General features: G+C 55.0%; 1 protein-coding gene across 2 annotated transcripts in view; it reads left to right on the top strand.

The window, feature by feature from the left end:
• TDRD9 (tudor domain containing 9) overlaps positions 1-15,957 on the top strand; it is a 502,525-nt gene that overhangs the window by 228,783 nt on the left and 257,785 nt on the right. For both annotated transcript variants that reach the window (XM_075330093.1, XM_075330094.1), the window contains 3 exons: positions 2,060-2,164; positions 2,247-2,344; positions 2,436-2,567. In XM_075330093.1, the coding sequence (XP_075186208.1) occupies positions 2,060-2,164; positions 2,247-2,344; positions 2,436-2,567 (335 nt within the window). The remainder of the gene's footprint in view (positions 1-2,059; positions 2,165-2,246; positions 2,345-2,435; positions 2,568-15,957) is intronic.

Genomic DNA, 15,957 nt, shown 5'->3' with positions numbered 1-15,957 from the left:
GCCCCCCCCCCTCTAGGTGTAGTGTACACTGGCCCCCCCCCCCCCTCTAGGTGTAGTGTACACTGGGCCCCCCCCCTCTAGGTGTAGTGTACACTGGGCCCCCCCCCCCTCTAGGTGTAGTGTACACTGGCCCCCCCCCCCCCCCTCTAGGTGTAGTGTACACTGTGGGCCCCCCCATCACTCTAGGTGTAGTGTACACTGGCCCCCCCCCCCTCTAGGTGTAGTGTACACTGGCCCCCCCCCCCCTCTAGGTGTAGTGTACACTGGCCCCCCCCCCCCTAGGTGTAGTGTACACTGGGCGCCCCCCCTCTAGGTGTAGTGTACACTGGGCGCCCCCCTCCTAGGTGTAGTGTACACTGGGCCCCCCCCCTCTAGGTGTAGTGTACACTGGGCCCCCCCCTCTAGGTGTAGTGTACACTGCCCCCCCCCCTCTAGGTGTAGTGTACACTGGCCCCCCCCCCTCTAGGTGTAGTGTACACTGGGCCCCCCCCCTAGGTGTAGTGTACACTGGGCGCCCCCCCCTCTAGGTGTAGTGTACACTGGGCCCCCCCACTCTAGGTGTAGTGTACACTGGCCCCCCCCTCTAGGTGTAGTGTACACTGGCCCCCCCCCCTCTAGGTGTAGTGTACACTGGGCCCCCCCTCTAGGTGTAGTGTACGCTGGGCCCCCCCTCTAGGTGTAGTGTACACTGGGCCCCCCCTCTAGGTGTAGTGTACACTTTGCCCCCCCCCCTCTAGGTGTAGTGTACACTTTGCCCCCCCCCCTCTAGGTGTAGTGTACACTGGGCCCCCCCCTCTAGGTGTAGTGTACACTGGGCCCCCCCCCTCTAGGTGTAGTGTACACTGTGGGCCCCCCCCATCACTCTAGGTGTAGTGTACACTGGGCCCCCCCCCTCTAGGTGTAGTGTACACCGCCCCCCCCCCTCTAGGTGTAGTGTACACTGGGCCCCCCCCTCTAGGTGTAGTGTACACTGGGCCGCCCCCCCCCTCTAGGTGTAGTGTACACTGGGCCGCCCCCCCCCTAGGTGTAGTGTACACTGGGCGCCCCCCCTAGGTGTAGTGTACACTGCCCCCCCCCCCCCCCTCTAGGTGTAGTGTACACTGCCCCCCCCCCCTCTAGGTGTAGTGTACACTGGCCCCCCCCCCCCCTCTAGGTGTAGTGTACACTGGGCCCCCCCCTCTAGGTGTAGTGTACACTGCCCCCCCCCCTTCTAGGTGTAGTGTACACTCCCCCCCCCCCTCTAGGTGTAGTGTACACTGGGCCCCCCCCCCTCTAGGTGTAGTGTACACTGCCCCCCCCCCCTCTAGGTGTAGTGTACACTGCCCCCCCCCCCCCTCCCTCTAGGTGTAGTGTACACTGGGCCCCCCCCCCTCTAGGTGTAGTGTACACTGGGCCCCCCCACTCTAGGTGTAGTGTACACTGGGCCCCCCCCCCCCTCTAGGTGTAGTGTACACTGGGCCCCCCCCCCCCTTCTAGGTGTAGTGTACACTGGGCCCCCCCCCTCTAGGTGTAGTGTACACTGGGCCCCCCCCCCCCCCTAGGAGTAGTGTGCACTGGGCGGCCCCCATAATTTTAGGTGTAGTGTACACTGGGGCCCCCCCTCCCTCTACGACTTGGTGTCTGCTAACAATTCCAGACAGTTTAGCATTCAAAAGTCAAATAGCGCTTTTACCCTTCTGAGCCCTGCCATGCACTAAATAGTAGTGTTCCACCACATATGAGGTATCAATGTCCTCAGCAAAAATTGCACAGCAAATTCTTTAGAGTATTTTCTCCTATTACCCTTGTAAATATGCTAAATTTGGGTCTAAAGTAACATTTTTGTGGGAAAGTCAACTTTTCATTTCACCATTCCAGATTTCTTTAGTTCCTGTGAAGCACCGGAAGAGTTAAACTTCTTAGATGTGGTTTTGAGCACTTTGAGGGGTGACTTTTTTTTAGAATGGGGTCACTTCAAATGTGATGTCGTCTCTAAAGAAAGTCAGGATTTTTTTTTTTTTTAATTTTTGTCCCTTTTCCCAGGGCACTTTTTCTTCTGATTTTTCTGTTAAATCTCCAGTTATAGACTTTTGCTTGACCAAAACCCTTGTATGTGACGAAGAGACCAACTACCAGAGCCTGAGATTGAGCTGGGCGTCCAAGACCAACTGTGATCAGAGGAAAGGTAGTACTCTATAGTATCTCCGCCATAGATCAGAGCCGTATTTGTGGGTGGTGGATGCTCATGTGCTTACGTTTCCTTTAAGGCCGAGCTGGACGCGTTTCGAAAGGTTATTGCTACAGACTCGTGCTCAAAGACTTCTGGAGGGACGTCATACCCGAAAACGTGGTCCCAGAGATGCTGGTTTGTTGCCCATTTCAGCAGATTTTTTTTTTTTTTCTTCCTTTTTATAAATCTGAGTCCCTTATTTGATACTTTCTCTTATATTCTTCAGAGAAGCCCTTTGGGGAATACCATCTTGAAGGTGAAGCTCCTTGACATGGGCGAGCCGAGGGCATTGCTGGCCACGGCTCTCTCTCCTCCTAATGTTTCTGACATTGAACGCACCATACTTTTTCTCAAGGAGGTAAGAGTCTGATTATTTTAGAAGGGTAAGACTTCCGTTCCAAGCCTGACAGTAACACTGCAAAGTAAATTTTTTTTTTTTTTTTTTTTTTTTTTTTTTCTGCTGCTAATTTCTGATTTTTCTTTTGTAGCTGATTTATTTCAATAAACTGAACATATAAAGTCATGATATTTTGTTCATATCCCCCCTAATGTGGTACATGGACAAGGGGTTGTCTCGATGGGACATGTACCATAGCCGGTTTGTAAGACATACTTTTGTTCCCCAGAAAATGGGGGTGCGTCTTACAAACCGCTTATGGCTTACTGGAGTGGCAGTGGTGGCGCAGGGTCAGCGATTCGGAGGGAGTGTCGCAGCAGTGGAGCAGCTCGGCAGGGGAGGGTCGGCTATACTGTGAGCTCGTGGGGTGTCACAGTGGCGGGTGCCATTGATCTGCCGGCAGACTTTGAATCGCTGGTAGTTGACGCGATGGACCTCAAGTAAATGGCCACGGAGGCAGCGTGCTCGTACATTTTCTTGAAGTCCATTGCGTTAACCGCAGCTGATTGAATGGAGCCTGAAGTCCGCTGGCAGATCAATGGCACCCGCTGCTGTGACCTCCCACGAGCCTGCAGTATTACCGACCCTCTACACATTGACCTTCCTGAGTCGCGACACCCTCTCCTCCAAGCCCGCAGCATCGCTGATCCTCCCGAATCGCGATACCCCTTCCTCCGAGCCCACAGCATCGCTGACCCTGCCTCCTTTGATCCTCCTGAGCTGTGAGCTAATATAAGAGGCACAAGGATTATAAGACGGACCCTCATTTCTTTGTCGCTCTATTGGGAGACTCAGACAATTGGGTGTATAGGCTATGCCTCCGGAGGCCGCACAAAGTATTACACTCAAAAGTGTTAAGCCCCTCCCCTTCTGCCTATACACCCCCGTGCTCCCACGGGCTCCTCAGTTTTTTGCTTTGTGCGAAGGAGGTCAGACGCACGCACAGCTCCACAGATTGGTCAGCAGCAGCTGCTGACCATGTCGGATGGAAGAAAAGTGGGCCCATATAGGGCCCCCAGCATGCTCCCTTCTCACCCCACTCTTGTCGGCGGTGTTGTAAGGTTGAGGTATCCATTGCGGGTACGGAGGCTGGAGCCCACATGCTGTTTTCCTTCCCCATCCCCCTCAGGGCTCTGGTGGAAGTGGGATCCTATCGGTCTCCAGGCACTGAGACCGTGCTTCATCCACAACTCCTGTGGAGCCTGCTGGATAGGAGCCGGGTATCGTTCAGGGACATGGCCCTGCTACTTGGAGGTACTCTGTGTCCCCGTGGGGACCGCGCACAGCAACACTCCAGCTTTGCTGGGTGTGCTAGTGCACCGGGGACCGCGGCGCTGACCGGGTTAATATGTGCCATTACACACTCAGCGTTGCGGAGTGTGTTTATGTATAGGGACTGCCGCACTGACCGCCGCTGCCATGGAAACACTGCGGCGCGGCTGGGACTTGTAGTGCGCCGGGGACTTCCACGCTGGCCGCGCTTTTACGGCGGCCGCGTTTATTACTAGAGTCCCCGGCTTTTTGGCGGCCTAGTTTCCTTTCCTCCCGCCCATAGCCCTGACAGGCAGGGGAAGGGCGGGACGCTGCACAGAACGAGCAGCACTGAGGGCTGGAGCATGCTTTGCATACTCCACTCCCCTCACTGTGCACAGTGCAGGCACCAGTTCCCGCTCTTTCTGGGTCACGCCCACGGCTCCCTCCTCTCCTCAGGACGCATTCCTGTCAACTCCTCGGACGCTGCAGAGGGGGACAAAATCTGGGAGACCCAGGCAGGGACTCTGGTGGCCTCACAACCGCTTTAAGCGGGTGGTAAGCAGCACCTGTGGTGCTAGCCCCATTGTGCAGTAGTGTAACATTATATGTTTATTTTACACTGTATAGTGCACAGTTGATTTCTGGCTATATACCCTATTGTGTTGCTCAGGGAAGATAATAGCATGGCGCCCACGAAAGGCAGGGGTGCCAAAACACAGGCTTATTATGTTGCCTGCGCCGCATGTACGACCCCGCTACCGGCAGGTTCCACTGACCCTCATTGTGTGCACTGTTCGGCCCCTGTGGCACTTACTCAGCCAGAGCCTCTGCTAGGGGGGGCCCAGGGGGAGCCACCTGCTAACACTGTTCAGGTGACAGGGACGGAGTTTGCAAAACTCTCTGAGACTATGGCTAAGATACTGGAAGCCTTGCAGTCCAGACCGGTATCTCAGCACAGGGACTCTGTTGGTCCAGCTGAGGTGGGCCAGGGAACAAAGAATCAACAATGTCCTCCCGGGGTAGCTCATGGATCCCAAGCTGAGGGTTCTGACACAGACCCCAGCCCCAGACCGACTAAGCGAGCTCGCTTAGATTTTCCCTCGACATCATCATATTGTTCAGGGTCTCAGCGAGGGGAATCGCTGGTTGATGACGCGGAAGTAGCTGATCAGGATTCTGATCCTGAGGCCGCTCTCAATCTTGATACTCCGGACGGGGACGCCATAGTGAACGACCTTATTGCGTCCATCAATCGTATGTTGGATATTTCTCCCTCAGCTCCTCCGGCAGAGGAGTCGGCTTCCCAGCAGGAGAAATTCCGTTTCAGGTTTCCCAAGCGTACACAGAGTATGTTTCTGGACCACTCTGATTTCAGAAAGGCAGTCCAGAATCACCATGCTTGTCCAGATAAGCGTTTTTCTAAGCGCCTTAAGGATACACGTTATCCCTTTCCCCCTGACGTGGTCAAGGGTTGGACTCAGTGTCCCAAAGTGGATCCTCCAATCTCCAGACTGGCAGCAAGATCCATACTTGCAGTGGAAGATGGGGCTTCACTCAAAGATGCCACTGACAGGCAGATGGAGCTCTGGTTGAAATCCATCTATGAAGCTATCGGCGCTTCTTTTGCCCCAGCATTCGCAGCCGTATGGGCGCTACAAGCTATCTCAGCAGGTCAAGCGCAAATTGACGCAGCCACACGCACGTCCGCGCCACAGGTGGCGTCCATAACCACTCAGACGTCGGCATTTGCGTCTTACGCTATTAATGCTGTTCTGGACTCTGCGAGCCGTACGGCGGTTGCAGCCGCCAATTCGGTGGTACTCCGCAGGGCCTTGTGGCTACGGGACTGGAAAGCAGATTCTGTTTCCAAAAAGCGCTTAACCAGTTTGCCAATTTCTGGCGAACGATTGTTTGGCGAGCGTTTGGATGAAATCATCAAACAATCCAAGGGAAAGGATACATCCTTACCCCAGCCCAAACCGAACATACCCCAACAGAGGAAGGGGCAGTCGAGGTTTCGGTCCTTTCGGGGCGCGGGCAGGTCCCAATTCTCCTCGTCCAAAAGGCCTCAGAAAGATCAAAGGAACTCTGATGCATGGCGGTCTAAGTCACGTCCTAAACAGACCACCGGAGGTGCCGCTACCAAAGCGGCTTCCTCATGACTGTCGGCATCCTCACTCCGCATCCTCGGTCGGTGGCAGGCTCTCCCGCTTTTGCGACACCTGGCTGCCACGGGTAAAAGACCGTTGGGTGAGAGACATTCTGTCTCACGGTTACAAGATAGAGTTCACCTCTCGTCCCCCGACTCGATTCTTCAGGTCATCCCCGCCTCCCGAGCGAGCCGAGGCTCTTCTGCAGGCGCTGGGCATTCTGAAGGCAGAAGGGGTGGTGGTCCCTGTTCCTCTTTAGCAACAGGGCCACGGTTTTTACTCCAACTTGTTTGTGGTCCCAAAGAAAGACGGGTCTTTCCGACCTGTCCTGGACCTGAAACTTCTCAACAAACACGTAAAGACCAGGCGGTTCCGGATGGAATCCCTCCGCTCCGTCATCGCCTCAATGTCCCAGGGAGATTTCCTTGCATCGATCGATATCAAAGATGCTTATCTCCACGTACCGATTGCTCCAGAGCACCAGCGCTTCTTGCGCTTCGCCATAGGGAACGAACACCTGCAGTTCGTGGCACTGCCATTCGGCCTGGCAACAGCCCCACGGGTTTTCACCAAGGTTATGGCTACTGTCGTAGCGGTCCTCCACTCTCAGGGTCACTCGGTGATCCCGTACTTGGACGATCTGTTGATCAAGGCACCCTCTCTAGAGGCATGCCAACACAGCCTCGACGCTACCCTGGAGACTCTCCAGAGTTTCGGGTGGATCATCAATTTTCCAAAGTCAAATCTGACACCGGCCCAATCGCTGACATACCTTGGCATGGAGCTTCATACCCTCTCAGCGATAGTGAAGCTTCCGCTGATCAAGCAGCGGTCACTACAGACAGGGGTACAATCTCTCCTTCAAGGCCAGTCACACCCCTTGAGGCGCCTCATGCACTTCCTGGGGAAGATGGTGGCAGCAATGGAGGCAGTTCCTTTCGCGCAGTTTCACCTGCGTCCTCTTCAATGGGACATCCTACGCAAATGGGACAGGAAGCCGACGTCCCTCGACAGGAACGTCTCCCTCTCGCAGGCGACCAAAGCTTCCCTTCGGTGGTGGCTTCTTCCCACTTCATTATCGAAAGGGAAATCCTTCCTACCCCCATCCTGGGAGGTGGTCACGACGGACGCGAGTCTGTCAGGGTGGGGAGCGGTTTTTTCTCCACCACAGGGCTCAGGGTACGTGGACCCAGCAAGAGTCCTCGCTTCAGATCAATGTTCTGGAAATACGGGCAGTGTATCTTGCCCTGAAAGCGTTCCAGCAGTGGCTGGAAGGCAAGCAGATCAGAATTCAGTCAGACAATTCCACAGCGGTGGCATACATCAACCACCAAGGCGGCACACGCAGTCGGCAAGCCTTCCAGGAAGTCCGGCGGATTCTGCTGTGGGTGGAAGCCACAGCCTCCACCATCTCCGCAGTTCACATTCCAGGCGTGGAAAACTGGGAAGCAGATTATCTCAGTCGCCAGGGCATGGACGCAGGGGAATGGTCCCTTCACCCGGACGTGTTTCAGGAGATCTGTTGCCGCTGGGGGGTGCCGGACGTCGACCTCATGGCGTCCCGGCACAACAACAAGGTACCGGCGTTCATGGCACGGTCTCAAGATCCCAGAGCTCTGGCGGCAGACGCCTTAGTTCAGGATTGGTCGCAGTTTCAGCTCCCTTATGTGTTTCCTCCGCTGGCACTGTTGCCCAGAGTGTTACGCAAGATCAGGGCCGACTGCCGCCGCGTCATCCTCGTCGCTCCAGACTGGCCGAGGCGGTCGTGGTACCCGGATCTGTGGCATCTCACGGTCGGCCAACCGTGGGCACTACCAGACCGACCAGACTTGCTATCTCAAGGGCCGTTTTTCCATCTGAATTCTGCGGCTCTCAACCTGACTGTGTGGCCATTGAGTCCTGGATCCTAGCGTCTTCAGGGTTATCTCAAGACGTCATTGCCACTATGAGACAAGCTAGGAAACCAACGTCCGCCAAGATCTACCACAGGACGTGGAAAATTTTCCTGTCGTGGTGCTCTGCTCAGGGTATTTCTCCCTGGCCTTTTGCCTTGCCCACTTTTCTGTCCTTCCTTCAATCTGGACTGGAAAAGGGTTTGTCGCTCGGCTCCCTTAAGGGACAAGTTTCAGCGCTCTGTGTTTTTTTCCAGAAGCGCCTAGCCAGACTTCCACAGGTACGCACGTTCCTGCAGGGGGTTTGTCACATCGTCCCTCCTTACAAGCGGCCGTTAGAACCCTGGGATCTGAACAGGGTGCTGATGGTTCTTCAGAAACCACCATTCGAGCCAATGAGGGATATTTCTCTCTCACGCCTTTCGCAGAAAGTGGTTTTCTTCGGCGCTCTATTGGGAGATCCAGACGATTGGGTGTATAGCACTGCCTCCGGAGGCCACACAAAGCAATTACACTAAAAAGTGTAAGGCCCCTCCCCTTCTGGCTATACACCCCCAGTGGGATCACTGGCTCACCAGTTTTCTGCTTTGTGCGAAGGAGGTCAGACATCCACGCATAGCTCCACTGTTTGTAGTCAGCAGTAGCTGCTGGCTCTATCGGATGGAAGAAAAGAGGGCCCATATGGGGCCCCCAGCATGCTCCCTGCTCACCCGCGGTTGGTGCTTGTAAGGTTGAGGTACCTATTGCTGGTACAGAGGCTGGAGCCCACATGCTGTTTTCCTTCCACATCCCCTTAGGGCTCTGTGGAAGTGGGATCTTGCCGGCCCCCAAGCCCTGGGGCCGGGCTCCATCCACAGACCCATAGAACCTGCTGGATTGGGAGCGGGAGTGCCGTTCAGGGACAAGGCCCTGCAACTTTCAGGTACTCTGTGTCCCCGGCAGGCACGGACACTCTCAGGGCTTGCTGAGCGTTGTAGTGCGCCGGGGACAGTGGCGCTGTACGCTGGGGGTTAGGTCACTGCAGCTTTGCTGAGTGACGTTGTGTGTTGGGAACTACTGCGCCGACCGCTCCTGGAGCGGCGGCGCAGCTGCGACTTGTGGTGCGCCGGGGGCTTGGCGCCGACCGCGCTTTTACGGCGGCGGCGCTTCTAACTTTAGCCCCCGGCTTCTGCGGCCTAGCGCCGCTTCGTTCCCGCCCCCACCCTGTCAATCAGGGTAGGGGAGAGACACGCTGCTCAATGGCAGCGCCGAGGGCTGGAGCTTTATTTACATGCTCCAGCCCTCTCACTAGGCACAAGGGGAAGCAGACTTCCCGCTCTTCGTCGGTGTACGCCCAGGGCCCGCCCCCCCTCTCCACAAGGACGCCGGCAGCCATTACACATGTGATCTGGCTGGGGAAAGGCAGCAGGCTCTGGGAGACCCAGACTAGAGGGATTTCTGGCGACCACACACCGCTCCTAAGCGGGCGGTAAGCTGCACAGTAGTGCTGGCCCCACTAGTGCCTCAGTGATATATTAGTGTACTTTTTTCTTGGTACCATATATATTTATATAGTGCACTGTAAGGTCGCTTCTTGGCTGGACACCCTGTACTGCTCTGAGGAGGCAGCAACATGTCATCCGCAAAACGCAAGGCTGCCAAGGCACGGGCTGTGTACACTGTTTGTACTGCATGTGGGGCTGATCTACCGGCAGGCTCCAATGATTCACATTGTGTGCAATGTTCAGTCCCAGTGGCACTTCGTCAGCCAGAGCCTATTGTGGTGGTAGCCCAGACAGAGACGCCTGTGAACCCTGCCCCGGTGACTGGGACAGACTTTACAGTGTTTGCTGATAAAATGTCTGAGGCTATGACAAAAATCCTGGAGACCTTGCAGGCCAGGCCAGTTCCTCAGACCATGGACACTGCTGTGGCTATGCTCTCTAGTCCCCCTCAGTTGGAACTAATCCGTACTTCAAGGGGGTCTCAAGCATCACAAGCTGAAGTCTCTGACTCAGTTGACAGTCCCAGGCAGCCTAAGCGAGCTCGCTGGGAAAGACCCTCGACGTCATCACACTGCTCAGGGTCTCAGCGAGAAGAATCTCTCTGTGATGAGACTGAGGACGGTGATCAGGATTCTAATCCTGAGGCCCCTCTCAATCTGGATGCCCCTGATGGTGACGCCATGGTTAATGACCTTATATCGGCGATTAATAGACTGTTGGATATTTCTCCCCCAGCTCCTTCAGCAGAGGAGGCAGCTGCACAGCAGGAGAAGTTCCATTTCCTGTATCCCAAGCGTAAATTAAGTGCTTTTTTGGACCACTCTGACTTCAGAGAATCAATCCAGAAGCACGACGCTCATCCAGACAAGCGTTTCTCTAAGCGTTCTAAGGATACCCGTTATCCTTTCTTCAGCGCTCTATTGGGAGACCCAGACGATTGGGGTATAGCTACTGCCCTCTGGAGGCCACACAAAGCACTACACTAAAAGTGCAAGGCCCCTCCCTCTCTGGCTATACCCCCCCGTGGTATCACGGGTACTCCAGTTTTAGCTTTGTGTGCGAAGGAGGTCAGACATTCCATGCATAGCTCCACAGATTTTAGTCAGCAGTAGCTGCTGACTAGTTCGGATGGAAGAAAAGAGGACACATATAGTGTTCCCAGCATGCTCCCTTCTCACCCCTGGATGGTGTTGTAAGGTTGAGGTACCTATTGCTGGTACAGGGCTGGAGCCTGACATGCTGTTTTTCCTTCCACATCCCCTTGGGGGTTCTGTGGAAGTGGGATCCTGCCGGCCTCAAAGCTCTGTCGCCGGGCTCCATCCACAGACCCATCAGAACCTGATGGATACGGAGCAGGAGTACCATCAGGGACCGGGCCCGGGCGGCGCTGCTGTGACTTGTGGTGCGCCGGGGATACGCCGACCGCGCTTTTACGGCGGCGGCGTTTATAACTCTAGTCCCCGGCTTTTGGGCCTAGGACGCCGGCAGCTCCGATCGTTCCCGCCCCCACCCTGTCAATCAGGGTAGGGGAGAGACGCTGTTTCACGGCAGCGAGGAGGGCTGGAGCCTGATTTACATGCTCCAGCCCTCACACTAGGCACAGAGGGAGCAGGCTTCCCGCTCTTGGTCAGGAACGCCCAGGGCCCGCCCCCCTTCTTCCCTCAGGACGCCGGCAGCCATTACATGCATGGCTGGCTGGAAGAAGGACGCAAGGCTCTGGGAGACCTAGACTGAGGGGCTTTGGAAGACCACACACCCGCTCTTTAGCGGGCGGTAAGCGGCTTTTCAGCTGGCCCCTCTAGTGCCTCAGTGTATGTTAGTGTATTGTGTCACTGGACATAGAGATTTATTGATTTCTTGCACTGTGAGGTCGCTTCCTGGCTGAATACCCCAGATCGCTCTGAGGAAGCAGCAGCATGTCATCCACAAGACGCAAAGCTGCCAAGGCTAGGGCTGTGTGCACTGTGTGTGCTGCTTGTGGGACTGCTCTACCAGCAGGTTCCAAAGACCCCCATTGTGTGCAATGCTCAGATCCGGTGCTGCTTCGCCAGCCGGAGTCAGGAGAGATAGTGACCCAGGCTGAGACGCCTGTAAGTCCTGCCCCGGTGTCAGGGTCAGACTTTGCAGTTTTTGCGGTTAATATGTCGGTGACTATGGCAAAAATCCTGGAAACTTTGCAATCCATGCCTGGGGCTCAGTCTATGGACACGGCGAGGTCTATGTCCTCTAACCCTCCGCAGTTGGATTTAATCCAGACTGCAAGGGGGTCCCCGGCCTCTCAGGATGAGTATGATGACTCAGATGATTGCCCCAGCCACCCCAAGCGGGCTCGCTGGGAAAGACCCTCAACGTCATCACACTGCTCAGGGTCTCAGCGCAATCAGTCTCCCTGTGATGTGTCTGAAGAGAGTGATCAGGAGTCTAATCCTGGAACCCCTCTCAATCTGGATACCCCGGATGGGGACGCCATGGTAAACGATCTTATCTCAGCCATCAATAGGCTGTTAGATATTTCTCCCCCAACCCCTTCAGCAGAAGAGGCAGCGGCAGAGCAGGAGAAATTTCGTTTCCTCTATCCCAAGCGTAAATTAAGTGCTCTGTTGGATCACTCTGACTTCAGAGAATCAATCCAGAAACACGATGCTCATCCAGAAAAGCGTTTCTCTAAACGTTCTAAGGATACACGTTATCCTTTCCCCCCTGAGGTGGTCAAGCGCTGGACCCAGTGTCCAAAGGTGGATCCCCTGATTTCCAAACTTGCAGCTAGATCCATAGTTGCAGTGGAGGATGGCGCTTCACTTAAGGATGCCAATGACAGACAGATGGACCTTTGGTTAAAATCTGTCTATGAAGCTATCGGCGCGTCGTTTGCTCCAGCATTCGCAGCCGTATGGGCGCTACAAGCTATTTCAGCTGGTTTAGCGAAAGTGGATGCTATCTTACATCCAGCGGTGCCGCAAGTGGCGTCCCTTACCTCGCAGATGTCCGCGTTTGCGTCTTACGCTATCAATGCGGTCCTAGAATCTACCAGCCGCACCTCAATGGCGTCTGCCAATTCGGTAGTTTTGCGCAGGGCATTGTGGTTAAAGGACTGGAAAGCAGATGCTGGTTCCAAAAAATGTTTAACCAGCTTGCCTTTGTCTAGAGAAAGACTGTTTGGCGAGCCATTGGCTGACATCATTAAACAGTCCAAGGGTAAAGACTCCTCTTTACCCCAGCCCAGATCAAGCAAACCTCAGCAGAGAAAGTGGCAGCAGAAGTTTCAGTCCTTTCGAGGTTCGGGCAAAACACAATTCTCCTCGTCCAAAGGGACTCAGAGGACGCAAAGAAACTCAGATTCCTGGAGGGCTCATTCACGCCCCAAGAAAGCAAATGGAGGAACCGCTTCCAAAGCGGCTACCTCATGACTTCCAGTCCCCTCCCTCCGCATCTCCGGTCGGGGGCAGGCTCTCCCGCTTTTACGACACTTGGATGTCACAGGTCAAAGACCGGTGGGTGACGGACATTTTGTCGCGCGGGTACAGAATCGAGTTCAGTTCTCGTCCTCCAGCTCGGTTCTTCAGAACCTCCCCACACCCAGACCGTGTAGATGTCCTGCGGCAGGCGGTGGACTCCCTAAGAGCGGAGGGAGTAGTGGTTCCTGTACCGTTTCAGGAACAAGGGAGAGGGTTTTACTCCAATCTCTTTGTGGTGCCAAAAAAGGACGGCTCATTCCGTCCTGTTCTGGACCTAAAACTGCTCAACAAACATGTGCACGCCAGGAGGTTCCGGATGGAAACCCTCCGTTCTGTCATTGCCTCAATGTCTCAAGGAGACTTCCTTGCCTCAATAGACATCAAGGATGCTTATCTCCACGTGCCAATTGCTACAGAACATCAACGTTTTCTACGTTTTGTGATAGGAGACGACCATTTTCAGTTCGTAGCTCTGCCATTTGGTCTGGCGACAGCCCCACGGGTCTTCACCAAGGTCATGGCGGCGGTGGTAGCAGTCTTGCACTCTCAGGGACACTCGGTGATCCCTTACCTAGACGATCTACTTGTCAAGGCACCCTCTCAAGAGGCATGCCAGCTCAGTCTACAGGCTACGCTGGAGACTCTCCAGACTTTTGGATGGATCATCAACTTTCCAAAGTCAAATCTGTCACCGACACAGTCACTAACGTATCTTGGCATGGAGTTTCATACTCGAGCAGCGAGAGTGAAGCTTCCGCTAAACAAGCAGCGGTCCCTACAGACAGGGGTGCAATCGCTCCTTCAGGGCCAGTCGCACCCCTTACGGCGCCTCATGCACTTCCTAGGGAAGATGGTGGCAGCCATGGAAGCAGTTCCCTTTGCGCAGTTCCATCTGCGTCCACTTCAATGGGACATTCTCCGCCAATGGGACGGGAAGACGACTTCCCTAGACAGGAAAGTCTCTCTTTCCCAGACGGCCAAGGACTCTCTGCAATGGTGGCTCCTTCCCACCTCATTGTCTCAGGGAAGATCCTTCCTGCCCCCATCCTGGGCAGTAGTCACGACAGATGCGAGCCTGTCGGGGTGGGGAGCAGTGTTTCTACACCACAGGGCTCAGGGGACGTGGACTCAGCAGGAGTCCACCCTTCAGATCAATGTTCTGGAAATCAGGGCAGTGTATCTTGCCCTACTGGCCTTCCAACAGTGGCTGGAAGGAAAGCAGATCCGAATCCAATCGGACAACTCCACAGCGGTGGCATACATCAACCACCAAGGAGGGACGCGCAGCCGGCAAGCCTTTCAGGAAGTCCGGCGCATTCTGAATTGGGTGGAGGACACAGCATCCACCATATCCGCGGTTCACATCCCGGGCGTAGAAAACTGGGAAGCAGACTTCCTCAGTCGCCAGGGCATGGACGCAGGGGAATGGTCCCTTCACCCGGACGTGTTTCAGGAAATCTGTCGCCGATGGGGAGTGCCGGACGTCGACCTAATGGCGTCTCGGCACAACAACAAGGTCCCGGCATTCATGGCGCGGTCGCGAGATCAAAGAGCGCTGGCGGCAGACGCCTTGGTGCAAGATTGGTCGCACTTCCGCCTCCCATATGTATTCCCGCCTCTGGCACTCTTGCCCAGAGTACTACGCAAGATCAGATCCGATTGCAGCCGCATCATACTCGTCGCCCCAGACTGGCCGAGGAGATCGTGGTATCCGGATCTGTGGCATCTCACGGTCGGGCCGACCGTGGTCGCTTCCAGACCGTCCAGACCTGCTGTCTCAAGGGCCGTTTTTTCCATCAGAATTCTGCGGCCCTGAACCTGACTGTGTGGCCATTGAGTCCTGGATCCTATCGTCAACAGGATTATCCCAGGGAGTGGTAGCCACAATGAGACAAGCTAGGAAGTCAACTTCTGCTAAGATCTACCACAGAACGTGGAAGATTTTCTTAACCTGGTGCTCTGCTCAGGGAGTGTCTCCCTGGCCATTTGCATTGCCCACTTTTCTATCTTTCCTGCAATCAGGGTTGGAAAAGGGCTTGTCGCTCGGCTCCCTTAAAGGGGCAAGTCTCGGCACTATCCGTGTTTTTTCAGAAGCGTCTAGCACGTCTTCCTAAGGTGCGCACGTTCCTGCAGGGGGGTCTGTCATATTTGTGCCCCCGTACAAGCGGCCGTTGGATCCATGGGATCTGAACAGGGTACTAGTGGCTCTCCAGAAGCCGCCCTTCGAGCCTCTCAAAGAAGTTTCTCTTTCTCGCCTGTCACAGAAAGGTGCGTTTCTTGTTGCGATCACATCGCTTCGGCGAGTGTCTGAGCTGGCTGCTCTGTCATCCAAGGCTCCCTTCTTGGTGTTCCACCAGGACAAGGTTGTGCTGCGCCCCATTTCCGGAGTTTCTCCCTAAGGTCGTATCCTCGTTTCATCTTAATCAGGATATATCATTGCCTTCCTTTTATCCATCATCCGGTTCACCGGTATGAAAGGGACTTGCGTTTGCTAGATCTGGTGAGAGCACTCAGGATCTACATTTCCCGCACGGCGCCCATGCGCCGTTCCGATGCACTTTTTGTCCTTGTCGCCGGTCCGCGCAAGGGGTTGCAGGCTTCTAAGCCACCTTGGCTCGATGGATCAAAGAACCAATTATAGAGGCCTACCGTTCTGCTGGGCTTCCGGTTCCTTCAGGGCTAAAAGCCCACTCAACCAGAGGCCGTAGGTGGGCATTACGGCACCAGGCTTCGGCTCAACAGGTGTGTCAGGCGGCTACCTGGTCGAGTCTGCACACGTTCACCAAGCATTATCAGGTGCATACCTATGCTTCGGCGGATGCCAGCTTAGGTAGAAGAGTCCTGCAGGCGGCAGTGACATCCCCGTAGGGGGGGGGCTGTTTTGCAGCTCTAACATGAGGTATTTCTTTACCCACCCAGGGACAGCTTTTGGACGTCCCAATCGTCTGGGTCTCCCAATAGAGCGCTGAAGAAGAAGGGAATTTTGTTACTTACCGTAAATTCCTTTTCTTCTAGCTCTTATTGGGAGACCCAGCACCCGCCCTGTTGTCCTTCGGGATTGTTTTTTGCTGTTTGCGGGTACACATGTTGTTCATGTTGAACGGTTTTTCAGTTCT

Source organism: Anomaloglossus baeobatrachus, chromosome 12 (assembly GCF_048569485.1).
Source record: "Anomaloglossus baeobatrachus isolate aAnoBae1 chromosome 12, aAnoBae1.hap1, whole genome shotgun sequence".
NCBI classification, from domain to species: domain Eukaryota; kingdom Metazoa; phylum Chordata; class Amphibia; order Anura; family Aromobatidae; genus Anomaloglossus; species Anomaloglossus baeobatrachus.
The sequence above is the reverse complement of the archived record's forward strand: the minus strand, read 5'-3'. Positions and strand labels throughout refer to the sequence as shown.